At 38.9% G+C, this 24753-nt stretch overlaps 1 protein-coding gene across 5 annotated transcripts in view; it reads left to right on the top strand.

Moving 5' to 3' along the window:
- ptprsa (protein tyrosine phosphatase receptor type Sa) overlaps window positions 1–24753 on the top strand; it is a 403088-nt gene that overhangs the window by 205365 nt on the left and 172970 nt on the right. For all 5 annotated transcript variants that reach the window (XM_066647371.1, XM_066647370.1, XM_066647369.1 and 2 more), the window contains one exon: window positions 2578–2719. In XM_066647371.1, coding sequence (XP_066503468.1) covers window positions 2578–2719 — 142 coding nt within the window. The remainder of the gene's footprint in view (window positions 1–2577; window positions 2720–24753) is intronic.

Raw genomic sequence — 24753 nt, 5'->3', positions numbered from 1 at the left:
AGCGCCTCTACGCCATTCACTATTGATTCTCTCAGGCGTTTTGTTATGGTGATATTAGATATATTAGCGTGAAATAAAAATGAAAAGTCTGTCCCTCAAAATGCGCAATCTCATGCATATATGTTGATAACCATTGAATTCAGAGGGAGAAGTTGGATGTGATCAAGTTCTTCCCTCATCGTGTTTTCATTGCATTACACAGTGGGAGGTACAGCCTAATACTAAACCTAGCACTTACCGTAATCCTGAGTTGGATGTGGTCCGACTACAGCCAGTAGATACCAGGTTCTGTAGTGAGGAGCACTTGAAACCAGTAGTACTTAACCACCTGGAATACTTCTCCCATGCGGATATGTCATTCCAATTCTTATTTAATTTATTAATTATTATTATTTAATGTATTAATTTATTGATTAGTTTAGTTTATAAATAACATATAAATATATAATAGGGCTGTGTCTCCAAAGAAAAAAATGGAGGGGACACAAATTAGGATGCATCTTGTCTTCTGTCTGGGTCTCATCAACACCTCTTCTACATCACAAACAATATCCTCTCTGGCCAGACAGTGAGGGAAGTACCGTCTGGAGTGACATATCCACCCCATGGCATGATGATGAACAACACCATTCTGGCTTATAGCTGCACACATTGTGATGTTGTCACCATGCTGCCCAGGAACATGGATGGTAGCATGGTGTCCTATAAAGTTCCTCCCCCCTGCTTTTTGTTTTTCTCAAGGTTGCAGCTTCTAGCTACTTCATCAGTGGAACTTGTGTTCCACAGCAGCTGCATTTAGCACTATCACCCTCTGAAACCAAACATTACAGCAGTGTATGACAGTATGAACTATACAAAATACTCAATATTATTTTGCGCTGTGCAATGGATTACAGTACTAGTGAGAGAATAGCATAGCATATCTGCATCTATTCATAGCGCAGTTGCTTCAGCCGTTCAAAGTTGCATTGAATCAGGACCCTGTATATCTGCTTCATACTTACTTGATGTCTATGAAGGAGACGGCCCAGTGCAGATAAACTCACAGAACGGATATTGCTAAATGTGACATTGTCTGTAATGATGTATTGTTGTATTTTTCAAAGGCGTATGCTGTTGTCTGCTCTGACCATGTTTATTATGTGGCCTGTTCCTGCTCTGGGGTGAGCAGCCATCTTTTTCCTCCAGTAAGGGGTTGTCCTGCAGTTCAGCAGAAACATGATGTGAATGGTTATTAGTGTAAAGTGAAACGCTACTGTAAATAATGATCTGGCGCTACACTGCAGTACTACAGTGGTGTACAGTTCAGTTGTGTGAGTTCAATACTATGGTATAGAAAATAGGTTTACTTACCATTCCAAAAGGTCTGGATAATGTTTGCTCTGCCCAGCCGCCCGAAAACTCAACCCTTGGTTGACCACGTGTTCATCCAGAGTGCCTCTTATCTTATCTGTGATAGTTTCTCCTGCTGTGCTCTTGCTGGTGCTGGTACTGGTGCTCTTGCTAGTTCTGGTACGGGTACTGGTGCTTGTTCTGGTGCTTGTGCTCATGCTTGTCCTCGTCCCTTTCCTCTTCCTCTTCCTTGTTCTCTTTCTCCTGCATTTGCCTCCATTGTTGTGTGAACCAAGATGTGTAACCTGTGACCTCTTTTACAGGGCTCAGTTGCTGATTTGTAAAGTGTTTTCACCTGTGGGGGCTGGTTTTGGGCAATTGGTTCATGGGTGTGGTGTTTGCATGGCAGTGTATTCCAAAAGAAATTACATTTAATGTAGCAACCTGTGTTTAGTATTTAGTTAAAAGTGTTTTAGAATGCTAGCTAGAGTGTAAGTTAGAGAATGAGCTTATAATTTAAAGTAGTTTAGAGCTTTTATTTTTTATGTTTATTTATATTGATTTTATTTTAAAAATCTATTTTTAATTATGCTTTTAGTTTTTTGCACTACGTAGTTTTTAATTCTTATTCTTCATTATTATTTAATTCCTGTTCTTAATTACTTTTTGCTGATTGTTTGTCTCTGTATAGCACTGTGATTTGCCATTGTGTATAAAATATGCTCTATAAATACACTTGCTTTGTCTAGTAATTTACAAGTACTGATTTACATTAATTACAATTTTGTCATTTTTACTTTTAGATATTTCTGAGAATATCAGAGAATCAAAACATGTAAACAACTTGGAGTTACCAAAATATGTAGTTGTTGTTGTTATAACGTAGTAATACTGGTTTTACTTTGAGCTTCAGTTAAGTGTTCAGAAACAGACAACACCACATATCTTTGGGCAAAAAAGTATATTTGGGCAAGACTCCAAATGCTATATTCTTATGTTCTTCTACAACATAATTAAAATTGCTATGAATAACCCTATTAAATGCTGTAAATAAATGTCATTAAATCAAAAGAAGAAAATGTAACTAATTTCTAAAACTGATCTTGGAAAATGTAAAATATTCCAATGTGTGCAAACTTGTCATTTTTTATTTTCTGCTTTAGTTCATAAGATAAGTAAGGAATTAAATGGAAGTTGGCCTCTGTATTTTTCAAGACTCTGATCAGGAACCTATATTCCCCACAGACCATAGAATTTGACGAAGGTGCAGGAGCCGTTCTTCGCATCCAGCCGCTGCGGGCTCCCCGAGATGAAAACATCTATGAATGTGTGGCAGAGAACAGTGAGGGTGAGGTCAGCGTCCAGGCTGAACTGAAGATCGTTCGAGGTAAGTTTGATCGGTCGAGGCTGTTTTTGATCACCAGTGAGCATATTGCGTGTGTAATCACAGGCTTCATCACAAGCTTTTGATGGAATTGATTCTACTTGTGATGAAAACTGGTGGAATTCACAATGGAGACAATAGCAGACAGCTTAAATGGATTTTTGTGCAATTAGCTCTTATCTGCTGTGCTGTGCAGTAGCAGCTTGTTTAATGGTAAAAAAAATTCTCTTTGGTGCAGTTTGAGCTATAATGCTGTGTGTAAAATAGCAGGTGTGTAAATACTTAACACATGGACTTTTTGTGCTATCTTTCCTGGACTTAACACGACCCTGTGGCAGAGGTACCAGCTATGGCCCAAGCATGTAAGCCTATAGTCCAGTATGGGCTTGCAAACTAGCCCCACGGTCTGTGTGCACTCCAACTGGCTAGCAGAAGCAACATTCCCTCCTCTTGCATTGTGTTATTTATTTTTTTGCCTGTTGTGCTGAGCCCCAGCCATCTGCCTTGTTAGCGCTGTGCACTGGACCTGGCTGGGCCGCAGCCCAAATTGCAGGGTTATTGTAGGCAGGCCAGTTTTACATGAAAATCCAGGCTTTGGCAAGGCCTGAGCTGCTCAGTGGGGAATACAGGCCCCAGTGCTGGGAGGAGAAACCCCACCATCCATCTGCTGTAAGCTTGCTTATGCACAGCGTCTTTTTTCACAACAGCAGGCCACAGACATATAGACATGTATGCTATGCTGTCATGTAGATTTTGAGCACAAGTACCCAGAAGACTGCACTTGTCCCAAACAGGGGTTACTTTAGAACATGCATGCATACTCAATATGTGTGAATATGTGCACATCCATATTCAAGATATTAATTTTTAATTTCAGCACACTGTCTGAAATGTTTTTTCTTTTCTTTTTTGTTTTTCAAAATATTTAGGTTGCTTTTTCTTCCGGTTACAAATTTAGGTTTGTCAGTTTGTAAAACTTTAACATATCTCAGATGTTCATGTTTCAGTGTTCTGCTGTTCATTAAGAGCTTTCTGACTCATAGCACTATGTTGCCTTTTCACAGTCAAAAGACGGACAGAATTACCTTTGTGTTCCATTACAGTGTTTTTTACACTTAATTTCTAGATGTACCTGCTGACCTATTCTTTATTCAGCATTTGGTGTTTATGTACCTTAGTCTTCATGTTTTTGCCTGTTTCACTGCACTTGAGAAGTAGCCTGACAGTGTTTTGTTATACTGTAGTGATGGACAGTATCCACATTTTTCAAACTGTCATACAGTCCAAAAATATTATCACCGTAAATGGTATAACCATGGGGGGTTTGGGTGGTGTGTGTAATATCAGGCTGTGTGAACCTCATATCTTTGAGTGTGGGTAGAGTGAAAGGATTCAGCACTGCCCAATATTGCACACCAACGATTGTGATGATGATAAAAACAGGTCAGATTGAATGGACATGCTCAGCAGAGAAAAATACATAGAGTTATATTTAATATTTGATTCCAGGTAACTGAACACTATAGAGTGTGTTCGTTTTAGCTTCAGCAGACCTCATTAGAACAGCAAGACTGAAAAGGGAGAGCTGGAACATAAGTGCTCCCAGAGATATAAGATAAGAGATAAGATAACATAACACTTTATTGATCCCAAGGGAAACTGCAGTGTCACAGTATCACATTTCACAGTGTCACATGGTTCACAAGAGAAGACATACAGAAATTACAATAAATAGCGCAGGGATATAGAAGTGGGTTCCGGAAGTAAAATATACATGGTAAAACAGTGCTATGAACCATAATGTAATAAAATTGAAGAGCAGCCTTAGCATGTATTGCACTTTAAAAAACATAAGTGATAATATATTTCACAAAACAAGTGAAAAATGTCTACATATATAAATGGCAATGCACATGACAAAAACTGAGCAGCAAAATTACCAATGAACAAATGGATTTCAGAGTAAGTGAAGTCAGAGTCTCTCAGTTTTGTCCCTGCAGTAAGGAGAGACTCGTTGCAAATCCTTATTGCTGTGGGAAGAAACGACCTCACACTCCACTCCTTAGCACATCGGAGATGTGTTAGCCTTCCATTGAACGTGATCCTTTGTTTGTCCATTGCAGTGTGCAGGGGATGTGAAGTATTGTCCATAATGGCCAGCAGCTTATTAAGAGTCTATTTTTCTGCCACCACCTCCAGAGTGTCCAGTTTGACTCCAACAACGGAGACAATCTTTTTAATCAGTTTGTTCAGTGCACTTTTGTTGATGCTATTACCCCAGCTCACAACAGCATAGAACATAGCACAAGCGATGATGGACTGGTAGAATGTCCAAAGGAGTTTAGTGGACATTCCCAAGGACCTCAGATTTTTCAGAATGTACAGTCGGCTCTGTGCTTTTCTTGAACACTGCACAGGTGATATCAGCTCCCCCCTGCTCCACATTCAATGAATGTTGTAAAGTAGTGGCAAAATATGTAATGTGAACAATAGAGGTCCTAAAAAAGTTCCTTGTGGTACGCCATATTTAACAGTGAGTACAGATGATTCTCCATGCACATTTACAATCTGATAATTATTGGTCAGGTAGGATCTAAACCAGGCTAATGCTAATCTTGTGATTTCAGTTGATTATAAAATTTGGTCTGTTTAACAAAACGGTGTAATAATTGGAATTAGATGCTGCAGTCAGTTGAAGGAAAACCAACAGGGATACATTAACCTGGCTGCAGAATGATGAGTTTCTTTACAGTTTTCGCTAGCTCTGTGCAGTGTTGAGGCCTAAATCCTGACTGGAATTTTTCATGTATGTGATTCTTATGCAAATACAAACTTAATTGTTGTTCCACAGCTTTTCCTCAAATCTTGAATATAAAAGGAAGATTTTAAATAGGCCTATAGTCTGACAGCTCACAGGGATCAAGATTTGGTTTCTTGATCAAAGGCTTCCTAACTGCTAATTTAAATGCTTCTGGTGCATAGCCAAGGCTGAGAGATGAGAATATTATCATCAATAGAGATTCATAAATGTATGGTAACATTTCCTTGAGTAAACTTGTAGGAATAGGGCCTTAGTATGCAGGTCAATGATTTTGAGGAAGAAATAAGATTAACTAGGTTATTTTCCAGAAGCAGAATAAAGGAGTCTGTTGTGCTGTTGTTGCACAGTATTTAAATCCGCACTGGCTGCGTAAGATCAACTTGGGTTGACTCTGTCGTCTTTTTGTATGGATTTTTTTGTCAAAACACTTCCATTTTCACAAAATCAGTACTGCTACAGACAGATGGTATCTGAGGATTAAATATTGTTTGATTTATAGTTTTGAAATGTTACTAAATATTAACTTAGGGATGTTGTTATCTTAGGGCGGCATGGTGGCGCAACAGGTAGTGTCGCAGTCACACAGCTCTGGAGGTTGTGGGTTCGATTCCCGCTCTGGGTGAATGTCTGTGAGGAGTTGGTGTGTAGGAACTGTTAGTTCAGTCTGTTGTCAGTTCTGTCCTATTTCACATTCCAGTTCCAGAACTAAGTTTGGAACCGTTTGGCGCATTTCCACCAACATAAACTGGTTCGCGAACCAGAAAAACCAAAAGAACATTAGGTTCTTCAGCGAGAACCTTGGCTGAATAATAGGAAATAAGACAGGAACATGAGACAGGAACAGGCACCGACTGCGTTTGCCAGAGCCTCGGCTTAGCTTTGGTTAGTTCACAAGCTCAGCAGGACGGCTCGAAACTGCAACATTATTATATCTCACAGAGAGAGGAGGACTGATGAATTTATCTTATTTTGTGTGAGTGTGTGTCTTTGTGGTGGGGAGACATTTTGTGGCATTAGTGTGTTAATAAAACTCCTTGAAGCTGCACACAGCCACATTAAACTTTACATGCTTTAACCTGTTACATTGAATAAATAAGTGATTGTAATTCTTAAAATCAACAAAACGTTCTTGGTCTTATTTGTTCTTTGGTAGTAAATCATCTAGAATTTATCTTTAAATCCATTGCTTCTCTTTGCTCCCGTTTTTTTTATTTTACACAGTTCTATAACATTTTACAAATATTCCTCTCTCTTTCTGGAGAAGAATAATATACCTTTATAATGTGAAGGTATAGTGTAATATACCTTTAGGGAACACAAGATTTTAAACCACAGCTGTACCATTAAAAGTGTAACATGTGTTCTGTTTTGTTTTGTCTCCTGTTTGTCCTCCACTTTCCCCTGTCATATGCCTGGTTCCTGCTTGTTCCCGTCACGGATTATCCTTCCCTGTCTTCCTAGAATCATGTGTCTTGATTATTTCCCAAGTGTTTCTTGTATGATGTCTTTTTATAGCAAGTGTCTAGGGTTGTTTGACTTCACCCGGCACTGATTGTCAGGAATCGCGGGGCAGACTGACGGAAGCGGACGCACTCGCTAAAAACACAGCAAACTTTATTTAAACAAAACAGAACCATACAAAACAAATAGACTTCAAAAGAAAGGAAATACGATGACTGAGAAACAAATCACGACAGAGGAAACGAAACGAGGAACAGCAGAGACAGACTAGACTTGGAAACGAAATGATGATGTAGAAAACAATGACGGAGAAACAGCAGAGACAGACAGACTTGATAACATGACAAAGGTAAGGACAACAGGGAACGAAACAGTACAAATGACCAACAAAACGGGAGTGACACAAGGGAGATTAAATACCTGACACAGACAAAACACACCTGGAACAGATAACGAGGGGGACGGATCACCAACGAGACTGACGAGGGCGGCGACACGAACAATAACAAACAGAGCCATGTGCTAAGAGAGCACATGGCGGTGAAAACAGACACAACAGGACAAGGGCGTGACACTGATGGCAGACCGATCGCCATCAGTTTCAGTGCGGTACATTCCGGTTAGTTTTTTTTTTGTTCGACTTGCCTCTGTGCCTCCAGAGCCAGCCAGTGCATTTGCTCCCCAGGAGCTGCGTGGGACGAGAGACAGCTTGATGACGACAGAACTTAATAAACATTGGCTAGAAGCTCAGCTGACACCTATGTTTCCTCAGGTTTCTCTTTGTTTGTTCAGTTTGTCATCTACATCCTTGTTTTATGTTGTGCCTCCTAGTTTTCTAGTTTCTTAGCTCTGTTTAGTTCTTTAAATTTTATGTTTGGTCTTTATGTTTGGTCTGGCCATTTGCTACATGTTTAGTCTTCATGCTTTATCTCCTAGTTTTAGTTTTTCTATCTTGCACTCCCTCTCTAGTTGTTTGTCTTGTTTCCTTTTTGTATTTCTCTTTATTATCATTGTTACTTTAATATTTCATGTTTCTTGTGTTCCTCTACATTGTTGTCTTGGATCTAGTCTTTTCTTTTCTTGTTTTATGTATTAAATATATATCTCCTGCAGTTACCTCCATATTTATTCCATGTCCCTCGACCTAACCTCTTACATGACAAAAAGTACATTTACGCTGTTTGTACCTTTAGGAACAATAATGTACCTGTACACTAGTTTTTCCTGAGAGTGTAATAAGGCCGGTGTCTTTCTCTAGTATATAAATGTATCCTTCCAGGTCAACTGGAATTAATTATATCGTGTATATTCAGCTTGTGACTGAATTTGGACAATGCTGCAAATGGCATAGAATAGTGCTCTGTATAGTGAGTCAGACTTGTTTCTGAAAATGCCTCAGTTTGTCTCTTTCTCCCTTTTCTCTATATGTCACTTTTTTCTTTCTCCCTTCTGAGGTGCTGATTGTTCCGTGTGACCCTGATTCTTCTAAACTCCAGTAACAGGGACCTCGTTAGCACTGTTAGAGGCATAGAGGACAGACAAGCTGGATTTGATCACACATGCCTTTAAATGGCTGTTCTCCTGCAGGACAGTGTTGTGTACGTTTCTTGTTTTCTTGTGCAGCTTTAATTTGATGGCCACAATCAAAACACTGCAAATCCCTTTTATCGTTCACCTATTTCTGACCTCTCTCAGCAATGCTATTTTAAAAAATATTATTCCTGTTTATCCCCCTCTCATACGCAAGTGCACAAATGGTAACGTCACTTTTCGCTCCTACGTCTTTTTTGAAGTGTGTTTTTTCTGATCAGAAATAGACAGTGTCCTGCTGGTCATTGATCCACACTGGTCCAGTTCATGAGTCATCCCTCCACAAATCTCAGTGGTCTGTTCCCTGCAGATTTTTCTCTTTATTCATTTTATCTTTGGTCCTGAAATACTGCAGTTCAGGATAGTATGATAAATATTTTAATAATTAATAATTAAACATATCTTGTATAATGTTCTGTTACAGCAATCATTCATTAATTAATTCAATTTTTTTCTGACCTGGTATATTGATATCACATTTTTTTGTAACACTGGCGTTACTCTCAGCCACAATCACTGCGCCCACAAGTAGATGGAGAGTCTAATATTTATAATAAGCTGGCCTTATTGTCAGGATTCTGCCAGTTGCATTTTGATGTTGATGATGTGGCTGTGTGTAATTCTGCATAGACCCACTTCCATGTATCATTTTGTACTTGCCCTGGCCCAATGTGAAAGACTGCCTTCACACGTCATGCCAAAATAGCAGACTTATGGTTGGTCCTATTGCGTCAGTCAAATTTATTTTCCATCTGTAGTATGCTGTTCTTGGCTCCCTAGAAAGTTGCCAATGTAAGACTACACTGGGATAAATCATATTAATTAAGTATATTCAACTTCCTTTCTGGCTATCTTCATTCATTCTCTTTCTTAAGACCTGTCAGCAGAGACAAATTAGGACAGACATTGCAGAAATGAGATAAACTTAACGAAAATGTGAAGACAAAAATCAGAATTGCGGCCAGAATAGCCAAGAAGACTCCAAGAACTGGGAAACAATCTGAATAAGTTATACAGAGGGTTAGGCATAGGGAAAATCTGAATATACAGAGCAATAGTCAAAAGAAATGATTAGTAATGATCAACAAAAAAATCAATAACAATACTAAGCAAATAGGAGTACTGAGGACTCAGTTTAAATAGTCCATGACAAGTATACCAAATCAGTACTCTTGTAAGGGACTGTGAAACCTCACACTCTGATTGGAGAGCTTGTTGTTGCATGTCCCACTGATCAGACAGGGCCTCCTGGGAGTTAGAGTTTGAGAAGGAGATGCGGTAAGGAGAGAGAGAGATGTAATGGGGAGCTGGGGCAGGGAGAGACCAATGTAACAAGAGCCATGAATCAATGGCACAGTTTAATACCTTTGTGCAAACAGTTTCAGGCCACATGGTGAATATTAGATTAATCTCTTTACTGTTTCTGAAAATAAATGGATGTTACTCCGCAATAGGCTTACACATATTATTGTTGTTTCTTCAGTAGGACACTCACACAGTGATGAAAAGCTGCTGTTGGATGCGTGGTATCCTTCTGCAAGAAAGAGCCATTTACTCAGGAAAATATGTTGCCATATATTATGGTGCTCAATACAGATTGCCTGGAGAGGATAGGGTTAGCACATATTGTTACAGGGTTCCATTGAAGAAAACATAATGAAGTGATGTCATGACTACTGAGGACTTCTCCTCTGAAGTACCTAGGGCTAATTAAAATCTGTCAAACATTTGGGCCAAATGAACTGAGATTGAGCACCACTCTGGTGCACACTCCTTAAAACTGAGGAGTAAGTTAATAGGCTTATTTTGACATATCCATGGCTGTACAAATGTGTTGGCACATTAATTTGTTTCATTTTTACCATACTAAAAGATGTCACAAATGCCAAAAGATCACCATCTAATAAGAATTCAAAACTGGTCAAAAACCACATTAAGTTGCACAGAGCACCGTTCCACTCCAAATTGTGCTATAATTATATTCATGTATTTTCCCCCACCTTAAATTGTGAAGTTCTTTGTAAATTAAACCGAGCTTGATAACATTTTTCCCCAACGTTATCCGTTAAATGGATTAGAGTTACATTTAAATAAATTTTGAATCTGTAAAAAAAAAGCTTCTTAAAAATTCACAAATATTTCCACAATAAACAAGAAAATCAATTATTTCATAATTATAATTACTGATTACTGTTTGTTTTTTTTTTTTAACAAATCTAATATGCATGATTACTGTCTTAATCTCACATGATGACTTTTACAGCTTGACACAAAGCAAAAAGGAAGAGGAAAAAAAAGACTGCAAAATATATTAGAATTGTGATAACATTTTCGTAGGGTTTCACAATTAAAACTGCTTTACAGTCCTGATTTTCAGTGAACCTTTTTGGTTTGTTAGGACAAAACGATGTAGGCATAACAGTACAACAGGCATTCTATTTAACACAATTAATGGGAATTGCGTTACAAAGGCATATATTGAAATTGTTTACAAAATGGATGCCATTGTAAATTTTTTTTAGGACTGCATTCAACTTCCTCACTGGTACAATACCACTCTAAAGCCCAACCCTCTTCTGATCAGGTGCTCTATGTTTTATCCTGTCGATGTTTTACTATAGTCCTCAGTCCTTGCAGACTATCAAGATTCCACATATTACTGTTAATGTTATCATAGCTGCTTTATGGTTCACAGCCAGATATATTTTAATCTAAGAATTAAGACTGCAAACTGTCCCTCTCTTATTTCACCATTGATCCTGTCCTCCAATTAATCTGTCTGTCTATGGCTGATCCCTGCTTTGTCAATAAAGGTCTGTAATTAATGGTGCCCTGGTGACTAGGGAGCATGGGTTCTGTGAAGTTCTGTCTCTGATACACTACTTTGAGCCTCACTGGTTATGATTGTTACATCGATGGAACAACCTTTTTTTATTTTAATTAATTTGATGTTTTGGTTTTAATTACAGCGGGAGCTTGTAGGATTATTATCACACTCTCAAAAAAATCCATCTATAAAAAAATATTATATCTCCAACACTACTACTAAAAGTTGATTTTTTACTTCATTTTATATATAAGCTTTATAGTTCAAAGCCATGTCTTCTTTCCTGCCTTTTTTCATGTCCTTTAGGGTAATAGGCTAATTCAGCACTGCCTGTCTAGTCACCACACCCAGACAGCTATATTAATCATGACCCTTACTGGCTGTTAGCAATGAACAGCTTGGTGGAGGCCTCCTTGATTGATTTCACAATGAGCCAGTAGTGGTTTACATCCCCTGAGGGAATGGCAGGAACTGCAGGAAGAAAGATTGAATGGAAGCCACCCATCACCATTATCATTCCCTTCATTTTTTCACCTGCTGCTCTCACCCTTTCCCCTCCCCTGAAGCTGTGTTATAACTAAGCAGAGTGAGGTAAGAGAGGTGATGAGAAGTGCAAATAAAAGAGACAGAGAGCAGTACAACCATCCAAGTAGAAGACTTGCATCAGGGTAGATTTGATTAAGGCTGATCTGAGCTGGTATTAACACACATGCAGCTGTATTTGCCCACTGTATTATCTACATCCCACTCTCATAAACATGGCAATTCCCATACCCATGGGCTCAGCTGCTCCCTGCTGCATAATGCATTTGTTTAGCACAGTTAAGACCTAGCAGCAATATATGGACTATGTCGCAGAGCTTATTTGGGCAATCTGTTATCGCAAGTGTCTCAACTCAAAATGGAAGGCAGTCTTTTAGCATTTGATGTCTATTTATATTGGGTGCCTTTTTCTGGAGATTGTCTGCTGGGTTGTTCTTGCACCACAAAGAACGTTTCGCATTTTCATAGACTGCTGTTTATCTTGTGCTAATGATGATATCCCTTGCGCTTCCTTGCTCAGTACAGTGGGATAATTGGCATCACTGTAGAAGTGGGTTCACACACCGTTGCAACATCAAGCTATTCCTACCAGGTGAGTGGCAACTCTTGAGATGTGCATTCTGCCTGATTTCGTCCTGTGGTGGATCTGTCAGTCTGTCCTTCTCGTGGCTATTTGCTTGTTGTGTTCTTTGCCATGCCATCAGTTGCCAATAAAGTCACTTCAGAGAAGACCTTAAGGAGTTATATGACACTCGTGACAATTTACCTGCAGAGACTCAAGGTTTTACTTTAATTTCAGCTCAAAACACAGTGACAATGCTCGCCCTCTTGTCTTACTCTTCACTTTAGTGCCTCAGGGGCAAGCAAGGTGGGAGAATGGGGAAAAGATAAAAAGAGTGTTAGCAAGAACCGTATTCTCATACAGCACCCACTCCATCCTAGCGGGTTCGCAGAAAGAGCGGCATGCAGGAAATTCGCTTAGACGAGTTTATGGCCCTCCAATCCTTTGATCCTGGTAACCTGGAGAGCAGTAATCAAGTGTGATTGGGCATGGGGAGCAGCGAAGTAGGATAAATGACTAAAACTCTCATCTCTCGGGGCTTTTGGTCTCCCCACTCTCACCATCAATTCGTGTAATGCCTGCTCAAGTAGGGCAACCTTGCGCCCCGTCTTCTAGGCAGCCAAGAACCAAGAAAAAAGTTTTCATGAGCATTAAGACGTGCTCAGTCTATCTGTTTTATTGCTTGGTTAGAAGTCAGGATAAATCGACAGCTTGTTCTTCTTCTCACATACAAATTTGAGTGATAAGCTGTCTGTGTACAGGGAAGTGTTTAATATTAGAAAGCCTGAATTTTTGGGATCCTGAGAGCACAATCCCCCCTTCTTGCAGCCAATTAGTTGACCATTAGCTACACTTTCTCATGTAAATAAGGCATACAAGAGCACCTCAATAAATTAGAATATCACCAAAAAGTTTAAATTAATTTTAAATCTATTTTTTTTAAGTTTTTCATTCAATTCAAAAAGTGAAACTCATATTATATAGATTCATTAGAAAGAGAGTGATCTATTTCAAGTGTTTATTATTTTATTGTTGATGATTATGGCTTAGAGCCAATGAAATTTAAAAAGCCATTATCTCAGAAAATTTGAATAATCCACACAAAACACCTGCAAAGGTTTCCTAAGCCTCTAAAATGGTTTCTCAACGTGGTTCAGTAGGCTACACCATCATAATTTACTGAGATGCACCTGTAGCAGAGAAGCAAGGAGAAAGAGAGAGAGAGAGAGATAATAATCAGTCTATGTCTAGGCTAATTTCTTTTTGGCTATAGTTTATTTTAGAATTATACCACAGTTAGTTCCAACCCTGCAATGTGATTGGCTGAAAGACATTCCAGGAGTGCCAGTATTACACGATAATGGCACTCTGACCGAAGCTGGTCAGGTACCACTCCACAAAATACATTTAACCTAGCAAGTATGCCAACTCTTACAAGACAGAGCTGTGCCTAGAGTTTTTCACCCAACAGCGATCTGGTTCATTTTCCTTTCGCTCACATTATTTTGAGCAGAGTAAAGGGTTATGCGCAGTGGACCACTATCTTCTTTCTGATTTGTAAACAAAAGAACATAAATAAATAAAAAGTAATTGTTTACGTCTTGTTCACCAGCTCAGCAGTACGGCTCTGGAGGGATACTCCAAAATACTCACTTTTAATTTAAGCAGAGAGAACTTGGCATCGTTTAGTGTATGATATATATCACTACGATCTGAATCCGCTGTAACCAATGGTTAAACCATGACATTTTATCGACTTGATGAGTTTAACTCTGCTTCTATCCTGACTTGGACAGAGAGCAGCTCTGAATAATGCAGCCTTGTTTCCCAACAAATCTGGTGTGAACATTGACAGGCTCGCTGGAGAGAACCAAAGTTCAGAAATCCTGGACTGGTCCAACATCGAACAAGTTAAAGATCCAGAGTTTGTTGTAAAGAGCAAAAAGAAATCTGTGATGAAATGGAAGTATTCTACCTCGCGGAAGGTTGATAAACTAATCATTGTTCATGGTCTTCTTTATCATAAAACTTAATAATAAACGGTGATAACCAACTGTGGTATAATCTCAGTAACACTCTCTAGGTTTGTGCTATAATGTGGGATATTGACACTGGTGTACTGATCTTCGGCAGATCTACAACTGCAGCACATTAGTGCCAATATCTCATGTTGTAGCACACCTTCTCGTCTATTATTGTGTAATTAGTTTATTTTATCTTTATATTTTGGGTCTTGACTTATTGGTTCATTTCTCCGACTTATTTTGGTACAAAATTTTCGTTTTTAATTGAAATATTCAGAGTCCACAATTTGGCTGGGAATGAACAAACAAGCATTCACACGTGCATTTCTTCTGCCTTTCACACACCATGCATTTACATCTGTAGGTGTGTCCTTGTTAGCCTGCATAAAAGCAAATGTGCAGTCATATATTTAAGAGGTAAACACAATTCAACATTCTCCGGCTGCATTGTATTTACAAAAGTTTTTTTGGGCATTGTTTGTATTTTAGTCGGCATGGGAGTTTATGTTTAAAAAATGTAAAAAAATAAACCTGGGCAAGCAATAAGACAAATAAATTTAAATATTGTAAAAATCAATACATTAAAAATCAATCAATCAATAAATTAAAAAAAAACAAATATGGAGAAAATGTCTTAGCCATAATGCAAATATTAATACTTAATAATAAAAAATAATGAAAGACAAAATACCAGCCTCCGATGAGTGTTTAGAAAGTCATGATGAGTGTTTAGAAACTGACATGTAGTGTTTGTACGCTATGTGTATTTTAGCCAGTTTGTGTATTTATATTTAATCTCATCTGAAGCACAGAACCGCAGTCTGTTGCTCCCCATCCCATCCTCCGCTTAGCACTCCTACTTAGCAAAACAATAGGCACTAACTGATTCACAGCAGGGGGTGCGGGGGATCTTTGCTTTACGAAAAAATTCAAACTTTGCTCGCTTCTGATGTTAAGTGATCTGCATCTGACACCACAGACTAGTTTATCTACATTTTACATATACACTTCTACCTTGAAATGATCACTGATCACTGGATTAGGAACTTGGCTAATAATGAGTTGGTCTACAGCACCCAGTCTTCAGGGAGCAGATTCAATGTGGCAACCATCTTTGTGCTGCAGCAGCTCCATTAGTTTTTTGTGGGAGATCAAAATTGGATTGAACTACCCGTTCCAGCATATCCCAAATATTTTCAGTGAAGTTGCATTAGAGCGTGTTTTGGGGCCAAGGCAGTATGTATACACCATTGTTGTGTTCTTCCAACTATTCCTGAGTGATCTGAGCCCAATGATACAGGCATCGTCCTGTTGAACAATTGCGTAGTTGCCGGGAAAGTTCTTCTAAAGATAGGAGCAAGCTAACAGGTCCCTGCTGTGTTGAGAGTATGCAAATTCATTCATTTTCCAGAAGATGCGACCCCTTTCTTTAGTGTAACTCAACAGGAAACAAGACTTGTCATTTCAGACAACCATCTTCCATGTGTCCAAGGTCCACTGACATCTTTTTTTGTCTTATGTGAGGCAATGGTTGTGATGACGTGTGGTCACCAGTGGCACACCTGTTGATCTACAGCTGTTGTACAGTAATCAATGCTGGGTATGTCACATGGTCATGGCTGAAATTGATTGTGCTTGACAACTAAAGGTGATGTTCACCTCTCGGATCAACCACATACGGCTGGCTGCTGTTTGACCTTTGGCTGGAGGTTTCCTGATGGTTTCTGTCTTGGTGTACCTGTATCTGAGAGGAGCTCAGATTTTTTTCCTCATGAATGAACATGATTTTACGTAGGGGAGTCTGCATTATGTGTTCCAGACAGATTTTCCTTGATTACAGATCACTCCATTCTGGAGTACTGCCTCAGCCTGACTGGATCTAGGGGCAGCTGTTAATATTTAAAAACACTCAGAAGGGCATGTTACACACAAACTTATGCTGCCTTAGACTGCTGCTGCTGCTGTTGTACTGTCTCTTCCCTCCTTATACAGCCTTGGCACTGGACCATGAAAAATGAACATCTGTTCTCTGAACGGCGAGTCCCCCAACCCCCACCCCCAATCTTTTTCATTACAGTCTTCTTGCTGAGAACTTGTACCGGCTAACTGCCGCACCATTTGCTGCAAGCAAAGAGCATTCCCACCATGTTTGCTCAAGGCATGGGGATGCCAAGCAAAAGTGGCTGGGATCTGATTGAAACACTACAGAAATTGCAGGATGGAATGTTCACACTGACCTGCACTGATCTAGACTAAACAACATGAGGTACCTGTTGCTTTCTGCCCATGCTGTTTGAGGTGTGTGTCACTCCTCTCACATATCTGTATTTAGCTACATTTTTATTAAGTTCATAAATTCAGTGCTTCCTTTTGAGAGACCAGCCCCCTGTTTCCTCCCCTGCCCGATGTCTTCTCAGCAATTAGCAGCAATAAGCAATTAAGGCCTTTCAGACATTTTTTTTTTCATTTACACCCACAAGGCGGTGTATTTGCTCTTTTACTCTCTAGGTAGAGACAAACCTGTTATTAATGGCTTAATTGCTTTTTGCTAAAAGCACAGAGTTTACAGATCACTATTTGTTTGGTTATAGGGTTTTCAGTGACTTGTTCAGTGTACTTGTTACGTTTTTAACGTAATACTTACACCAATTAGCTAAAACGTTAAAATGACCCCCTTGTTTCTACAGGTATTTTTCACCTCCACTGACCATATAGATGCACTTTGTAGTTCTGCAATTACAGATTGTAGACATTCTGTTGCACTTTATACATTACTAAATCCCCGATCACCATAGATGGGTGTTATTTGGGTGGTGTATTATTTTTTATGCTGCAATAACACCAACATGGTGGTGGCATGTCAGTGTGTGTTGTGCAGGTAGAAGATGATCAGAGTTTTTAATCAGTGTGTCCAGTTACTAGCCACTCGGTTTGATACTTTCTATCTTGTTGGTCCCATCTTTTAGGTGCAAAGTCATTATATCATTTGTGTCACAGGACACAGTCCCAGGAACTTAATAATTGCACTGATCTGTTTGAATTCATATGCGGCTAAACCGTGTTCAGCAATACGCGAACACATGATAAGTACACACTGCTTAATGTTACTGCCGGCTTTTTTTTGGTTTCTAAATCCAATCTGTTTCTTCATATTTGTGAGGCTATGTAAACAGCACAAATCACATTAAATCTGACTTTAAAATGGGACCACTTTCATAAGTGGTATTGAAATCTGATCCATATCCAGTCTGTGAGAGTGCGACTCTGTCTACACAGCTAGATCCGAATTCATGTGAAGTTTTTGTCACTCCAACCTTTGAGAACTATTTCCTATGTTCCTAAGCTTTTTTGTTTTAATTTGATGTCTTTAGGACATGGAAATGGACTTGTCAAAGTGTTTTTGTTTTGTAAAAAATATTGAAAAGTGAAAAACCTGAGATACAGGTTCCTCATTAACAAGAAAATAAAAATTGTGGAAATTTGTATTAAGAGTTTTTATAAGACAAACAAGAGAAGAGCTTTTTTAAATTTCTACATACGTTTTATATTATTCATGTTGATATGAAGCTGTATAAATTTGGATCATGGAAATATTATTCATTATGTGTTCATGAGAGAATTGGGTCATTTCTGCTTAGGGTAAAAAACATCCGTTGACATTTTAATATATTTTGCAGTTTTAAATCACACACAGGTTTTAACATATAGCTCATTTGGTATAAGTAAAAGGGAGGTTTTGTGATATAGCACTGCACAGTCTGTTCAAACTGATGTCAGATATTGGTCACATCATATAGGAAGTGTGAACATTACAATAAAAAAAATCATATTTGATCACAAATTCCAGTTTGAGCCACTTTTACCTGCTGTGTGAATGTAGAGACAGTGTTTTGTGACGTCACTGGCTACATTTTAGGAGGGGAGCTATGCAAGTAGAAAACCAACTGATAGCAAAACAGAGGAGAGTTGAGTAGAGTATGTATCATGCAGTGGAAAACTGTCATAAGTAAGGTCACTGAAATGCTGATAATGACCCGCCACATTAATAATACCTTCTTTGTGGTTGTCCTGTGGTGGTTCAAACAACTGAAGGACAGGGTGAAATAGTCTGTCAATCAATAAATCAAATTTTATTTATATAGAGCTTTACTCAACAGAAAGTTGTCACAAATCAGCTTTACAGAGATCCAGGACCAAACCTTGGAAGGAACCAAGACTCATGGGGAACCCATCCTTCTCGGGTTGACACCGGAGAGCAGAATGGAAACAAAAGCAGAATTAAAAGTGAACTAATAGAGATAAATGAGTTATAGTAATGTGAAGATAAAATATTAGTGATATATGAGTCTGAGGAAGGAGAAGGTGGTCAGTGATTCTGTTGGAGGGTAAAAGCAGATGCAGAGTTAATTTGGGATTAAACAGCATCCTTGAAAGGCCAAGCATGATGCAGTAGGTGAGACCAGGCCAAGATCTTGCACAGGATACACAGGGGCAGGGGTTGGATCAGGGCAACACCAGGAGAGCAGCAGGAAGAGGACATCTCGAAGCATGAGAGGACAGGAGAAATAAAACCAGACAAAGGGGAAAATTATATATTATATATATAAAGGGGTTAGTGGGTACATAGTAAAGCAGGGGAGAAGCTGCCCTGCAAAAAAGCGTCCACAAACCAGGCAAGAGAACCCAGCTACAGACAGACAACAGACAAGCTATAAGAAGCTTGAACTATGGTAGTAAGACAGGGTTAATACAAAGTAGTGATAATATGTAAAACCATCTATAAGACAAGTAGAGAAAGTGTAACCTGATTTAAGGATTGAGTGTGTAATAGTAGGTATATAAAAAGCACATGTATGGTGAGTGGAACTGATCAAATTGACTGTGAAAACATATTAACTTTAATGTTTCAGCTTATCTGTGTACATTCTTAATAGGTAAAGCAAGGGATTTGTTTGCAGCTCCTATTCTAAGTGTTTTTCCATTAGTGCTGAAGCTGTTTCAGGTGATTTGAAGGTAAGATATTTATCTTTAAACACTGAGCTGACTGTTTAGTTTTCATGTGGTGTCTAGCATTGGCCCATGCCACTCTGTCTTGCCTTTCAGATAATGCAAGTCTTCTATTGTGTTCTGGCTTGCAGAATGAGTAAGTCTTCTTGTCATGACATGGAAGTGTTGTCTTTTCAAGTTTTATTCACCATTGCCCAAAGAGAAATCTTGTTAATTGGACCCTGAAAAACTCTTAAGGTCTGTCATTCATTTAATCTCTATAAAAAGTGATGCAGTTGTAAAGTGCCTTTCAACCCAGTAAATCAGAGGAACTTCAGAAGATAAAAATTAAATAGAGGCTATGCATTTCTTTCTCTCTGACAAAAGATAGGGTTAGTGTATCTGGTATAATCACCATATTTGTATAGAGGTCATTATAGGGAACTTAGGCAATTCTGGAAAACTGCTGTTTACACAGCAAAACAAGCTCACCCACTGCTTTGTTTTCATTCAGAAGCTCTGCATTTTTAAGGTGGAACAGTATGTTTGAGTAAGAAGCTGACTGTACCTTGTGGGTAGTTGAAGTTTAACTTGTCTGTTCATTTTTATTCACTTTTGAATTACCACAAAAATGAATTTGTAAATCAAGCTGTTTAGTGTCATTTTCACCTTAAAGGCATAGTTCGCAATTGTAATCAAAAAACACTTTTTATAAAATTCAGATGTTGTTTCTTCACCATTCTCGCTCTCAAGTTTGTGTACTCAAAACTGGCCTAATGTGTTTATGAAGCCACAGTGTCTGTAAATAATCGAAAAAACAAACTGGCTTGGTCTGGTATTCTAGTTTCTCTCTCTCTCTCTCTCTCTCTCTCTCTCTCTCTCTCTCTCTCTCCTTATGTCAGACACATCTGGAGTTGTTTTAGACAACGGATAGAACTCCAAACTTTGAAAAGCACGAACTGATATGAGGATTGCTCTATTCCTGCTCTATAAGTAGGACATATTGTCATTTTTTTGCTATTTCGGATCATTTAAGGTGGAAATGTCTCTAAACCCTAAAACAAAAAGAAGGCTAACTGCATTACAAAAAGTGCTACAAAACTAAACAGCTCGAGTTACAAATGAGTTTCTGTGGTAATTCTATCAGTAAATAAAATCATACAGAAAATTTACACTTCAGCCGCGTACATAGACGTTCCCTTTAAGTGAAGTAATAAATCTGAAACAGCAAAAATAAGTCAATATTTCGCACCTATGAAGCAGGAATAGAAAAACATCCTCAACCATTTTCATGTTTTTCAATGTTCTGCGATCTCTCCACAATTCAAACTTCTCCATAGCCTGAGCCATTTCAGGTTGCTCCAGTTCGTTTCTTTCCCATTTACATAGCAACAGCTGCATACAAAGACTGAATCATTTTCCAGCACGCAAACAGATGGGAAAGCTAGAAAATGACGACGAAAAATTCTCTGAATTTTATAAAAAGTGTATAGGAATAAAATTGCATCATTGTCTTTAACATTATTTAGATGAATAAAATAGCATGCAGTAATTGTCCACAGCACAACAAAATTTAGAAAAAGAACTGTTTTGAACAAGCTCAACAAACCTCAAATAAGCATATGCTGCTGTCAGATGCTGTCTGTACCTTTTAATGTGTAATTCTCCACTTTTTGAAATTTCACTGCATACTCTCTACATGACAATAGCTCCAGCCCCATGACCTTCCCCAAGTGGTTATGTTCCAGAGACTTGCCCCTGAGCATGCACATTTTAAAGCAGGTACTGCAAAATAATCTTTAGTGGGAGCCACTTAACACGCAGGTTGTCAGAACATCTCTGCACTTCTCTCTCCGTTGCAGCAGAGGAGTTCACCCAAGTGATCTTAGCAAAGCTCAGAATGACAGAGCCTGAGCATACTCGACTCCAGAATGAGCCTTCTGTTTCAGTCACTATGCTTTTATTCTTTTTCCTCCTTCTGTTGGTTCTGTATGCATTCACTAGCTCATTGGCGGCTCCACCTCCTAAGGTGCTGATAAGTCTCCTTGACAGCTGTGACGCAGAAACAGCTGGGCCCGATCATGAGCAAGGCAAGGCACATGCAAACATCGCCACACGCCACGGCCTAATTACACAGCACCTGACAGGGCCCAGGCTCCTTCAGTGATTTTAGCTCTATCAAAGCCCAATAGGAGTGTACTGGCAGCTACTGGGACATCTGTGTACTGTCTCCAGCACCTCCACATACACAACCTTAATGATTTGTATTTCAGAGGCACAGCGCCTGGAACTGAGAGCTTAGAAACAACCTTTTTTGGCAGTAGAAGAATGTCAGAAGTCAGATAGGGAATTGCAGGGTTTTTTACTTTGAATCTCTGTCTGGAAACTGAAGTATTAGTGAAGGTGAATTTGAAAATTTCATGACTCCATGGCCTTCATGTAACATGCAGCATGTAGTCTGCATTTCAGGCAGCCAGTTTGGAGCATCCACACACAGACCTGTCTCCAAACCTTAAGTGCTTATGTGCGCTCTGTGTTCCCACAGAGGCCTTATATTTCACATTCTCACCACAACTTTATTTCCCTTGTTGGAAATTTGGCTGGAAATGTTGCCCTTGATCCTGCAGGGAGAAAGTAGGCTATCAGTGGGTGCGGTGCTATGTGCTGATCAGAGGCTCTAAGAGTGCCTCAGCAGCAGCAGAACTGGAATTTGCACTGAATAATGGGGCATTATCTGCTGCTGAGCGGCCCCTGTGTGCCCAGGCTCTCTCTGCGATTGGGCGATGATGAGTTTTCCTGCACTAGTGTCTCTGTCCCATGACTACTGGAGCATGCTGACATGACAGTATGACAGTAATGATTGCACGGTTGACCCCAAGCACCCTCAGACTCTACACCATGATATGTGGCTCTCAAATATATTCACGCACAGTATTTTTTCTATCCTGCTTTGAAACACACACACGTTTTAACACTTATTCGTCTGTTGATCAAGATAATTAAAGGGCTTTTCAAAAGAGAGCACAGCAGATGAAATTGAAACACCCTACATCCAAACTGCTGGGGCTGCAAATTTATGCTAATGTATTCATTCTGTTTGAAAAGTGTGGTCATTCCCCTCTCTCTCTCTCTCTCTCTCTCTCTCACTCGCTTGCTCGCTCTCTTATTCGTCCCCCTCTGTCCCTGCCTGCCTCACTCTTTACCCACAACCCCCAACCGCACAGATAGCTAGATAACTCTGTAAAATTAATGCATGTTGCCTTTTAAAGCCCCTTTCCTGGCTGTGGTGATTTAACCTGATTATAGGACTGATGAAATTAAATCATTTCACTAAGTGAAATTAATAAGATGAATAATAATATAGTGGATACACTCCTGGTATTTGCAGTCCCTGTGTGATTTAGAGGCAGATTTGGAAAACAATAATGATATTTTTGCTGTTATCACTATATTTCGTTAAAACATATACGCTACTGTAGGTCATATGGTTATATGGCATATGATTTTAGTTAATCAGATTTCTTTGTCACTGTAAACCATTTTTTTTTACTTTTGAGCTGATGTTTTTTGCTTGATCTATGTTCATTCTGCTTATACATATACAAATTACGTAATTAATTTTCCATGTAACTACTGTGCTAAGCAGATATAACCGTGATCATAAACTAACTAATCACATTAAAGGCTTTGCACCTGTCTCTCCTATAATGAGAATCACGGACAACTATTAAAGACAATTATCTGTAATGACTGCAGCCACTATTTACCAAGCTTGGACTGGGGGGAGGGCAGCTAATGCCATGGGGAATAGCACTCTACTGGATTGTATGAATACAGAACCAGCTGTCAGACAAAATGGCCAGAACACTCAGCCACCACCCTCCTGGAGTGTTCATCATAACAACGCCATTATCACTGCAGCTTAACAGCCTTTCTGCCAGAACAGGGCTGACCGCATGTATGCCCAAAATACCAGCATTCTGTGAGCTCTCCTGCTGCTGATTGCATTCCACTTTGAATTTTAAGGAACAATATGACCCTTGCAGTAAGTCCTTCAAAACAGTGCCGGACCACCTGGTCTTATGTTACTGAGAGAACAGCATTCAATCAGCTGTACTGCAACATGGCCACACTCTTTGACATGGGAAAAGGGTGTTTTTAGGCTAATGGATAGACATTTGAAAGCCTACCAATTAAGACAGCTGTGCAAAGTTTATCAGCAGAGTGGCACATTACTGGTCCATGCTTATAAATCAGGATATGAATGGACAGTAAGTACAATGTTAAATGCACATATGACTAACCCTTGATGCTTAGGGTTTAGGGGGTGGGCGATATGGCAAAAATACATTATTAAGATTTTTTTTATCACAATATTTTTTCATGCTGGTTTTTAATCTCTTAACACTCCAGGTATTTTTTCCATTTTCCGCCTGAAGTTAACTGCCCAAATCTTGAGGAAGTGAATTAACTAGAGGAAATTTTATGAAGTAATGTTACTGAAAAGCCTTCAGAATTTTTAAAGACATTAAAATGAACCTTCAATGATCCAAACAACAAAACATTTTAGACACTTTTCTAAATTTAACAGGAAATCAGGAAAAAATATTATCTGAGCTTAAAGGCAACATTTTGCATTTTACCTTGCTTGACAAACTAATCTTATGCACCTCTCCAGGTGGCTTTTTACCCTGTGCAGTGAGACAACCTCCCTCACTCCCCTCCTGTGTCTAAATTGTCTCAGTAGGGAAAGGGCAGACAATGAATGGGATCTAAGCTTTGAAAATGTTTTTGTTTTCATTTTTTTTTTTTTGCTGTTGCCATATAAAACTCTCTGCATCTCTAACAGTGCATGTCTGTTAGGCGTGATTGGTCTACAGACTTGATTCACATGTCAATAAAGCTGAGCATGGCCATAGCAGAGATCCATGAGGAACATATTTTTTAAAAAATTTTTATTTGTTGTACATTATTTTGAACTTTATTTTTTTTTCTTGTTTTTTTCTTTTTTGCAAGTGAAAAAGAAACACTCTATTTTGGTCTTCTTTTGAAGGGGACAGCCTATGTAAGTACTGGTATGCTTTGTGTGTGTCGGCTTGCTTTTTTTTGCGTGGAAGAGATCTCATGTATGGAATAACGAATTCTTTTGGTTTTAATCCAGTAGTTTAATCCAACATTTTAGATTACTGAGTTACATTATTGCAGTGTAGGTCAAAAAATAAT

This window comes from Hoplias malabaricus, chromosome 16 (assembly GCF_029633855.1).
Source record: "Hoplias malabaricus isolate fHopMal1 chromosome 16, fHopMal1.hap1, whole genome shotgun sequence".
Lineage (NCBI taxonomy): Eukaryota > Metazoa > Chordata > Actinopteri > Characiformes > Erythrinidae > Hoplias > Hoplias malabaricus.
The sequence above is the reverse complement of the archived record's forward strand: the minus strand, read 5'-3'. Positions and strand labels throughout refer to the sequence as shown.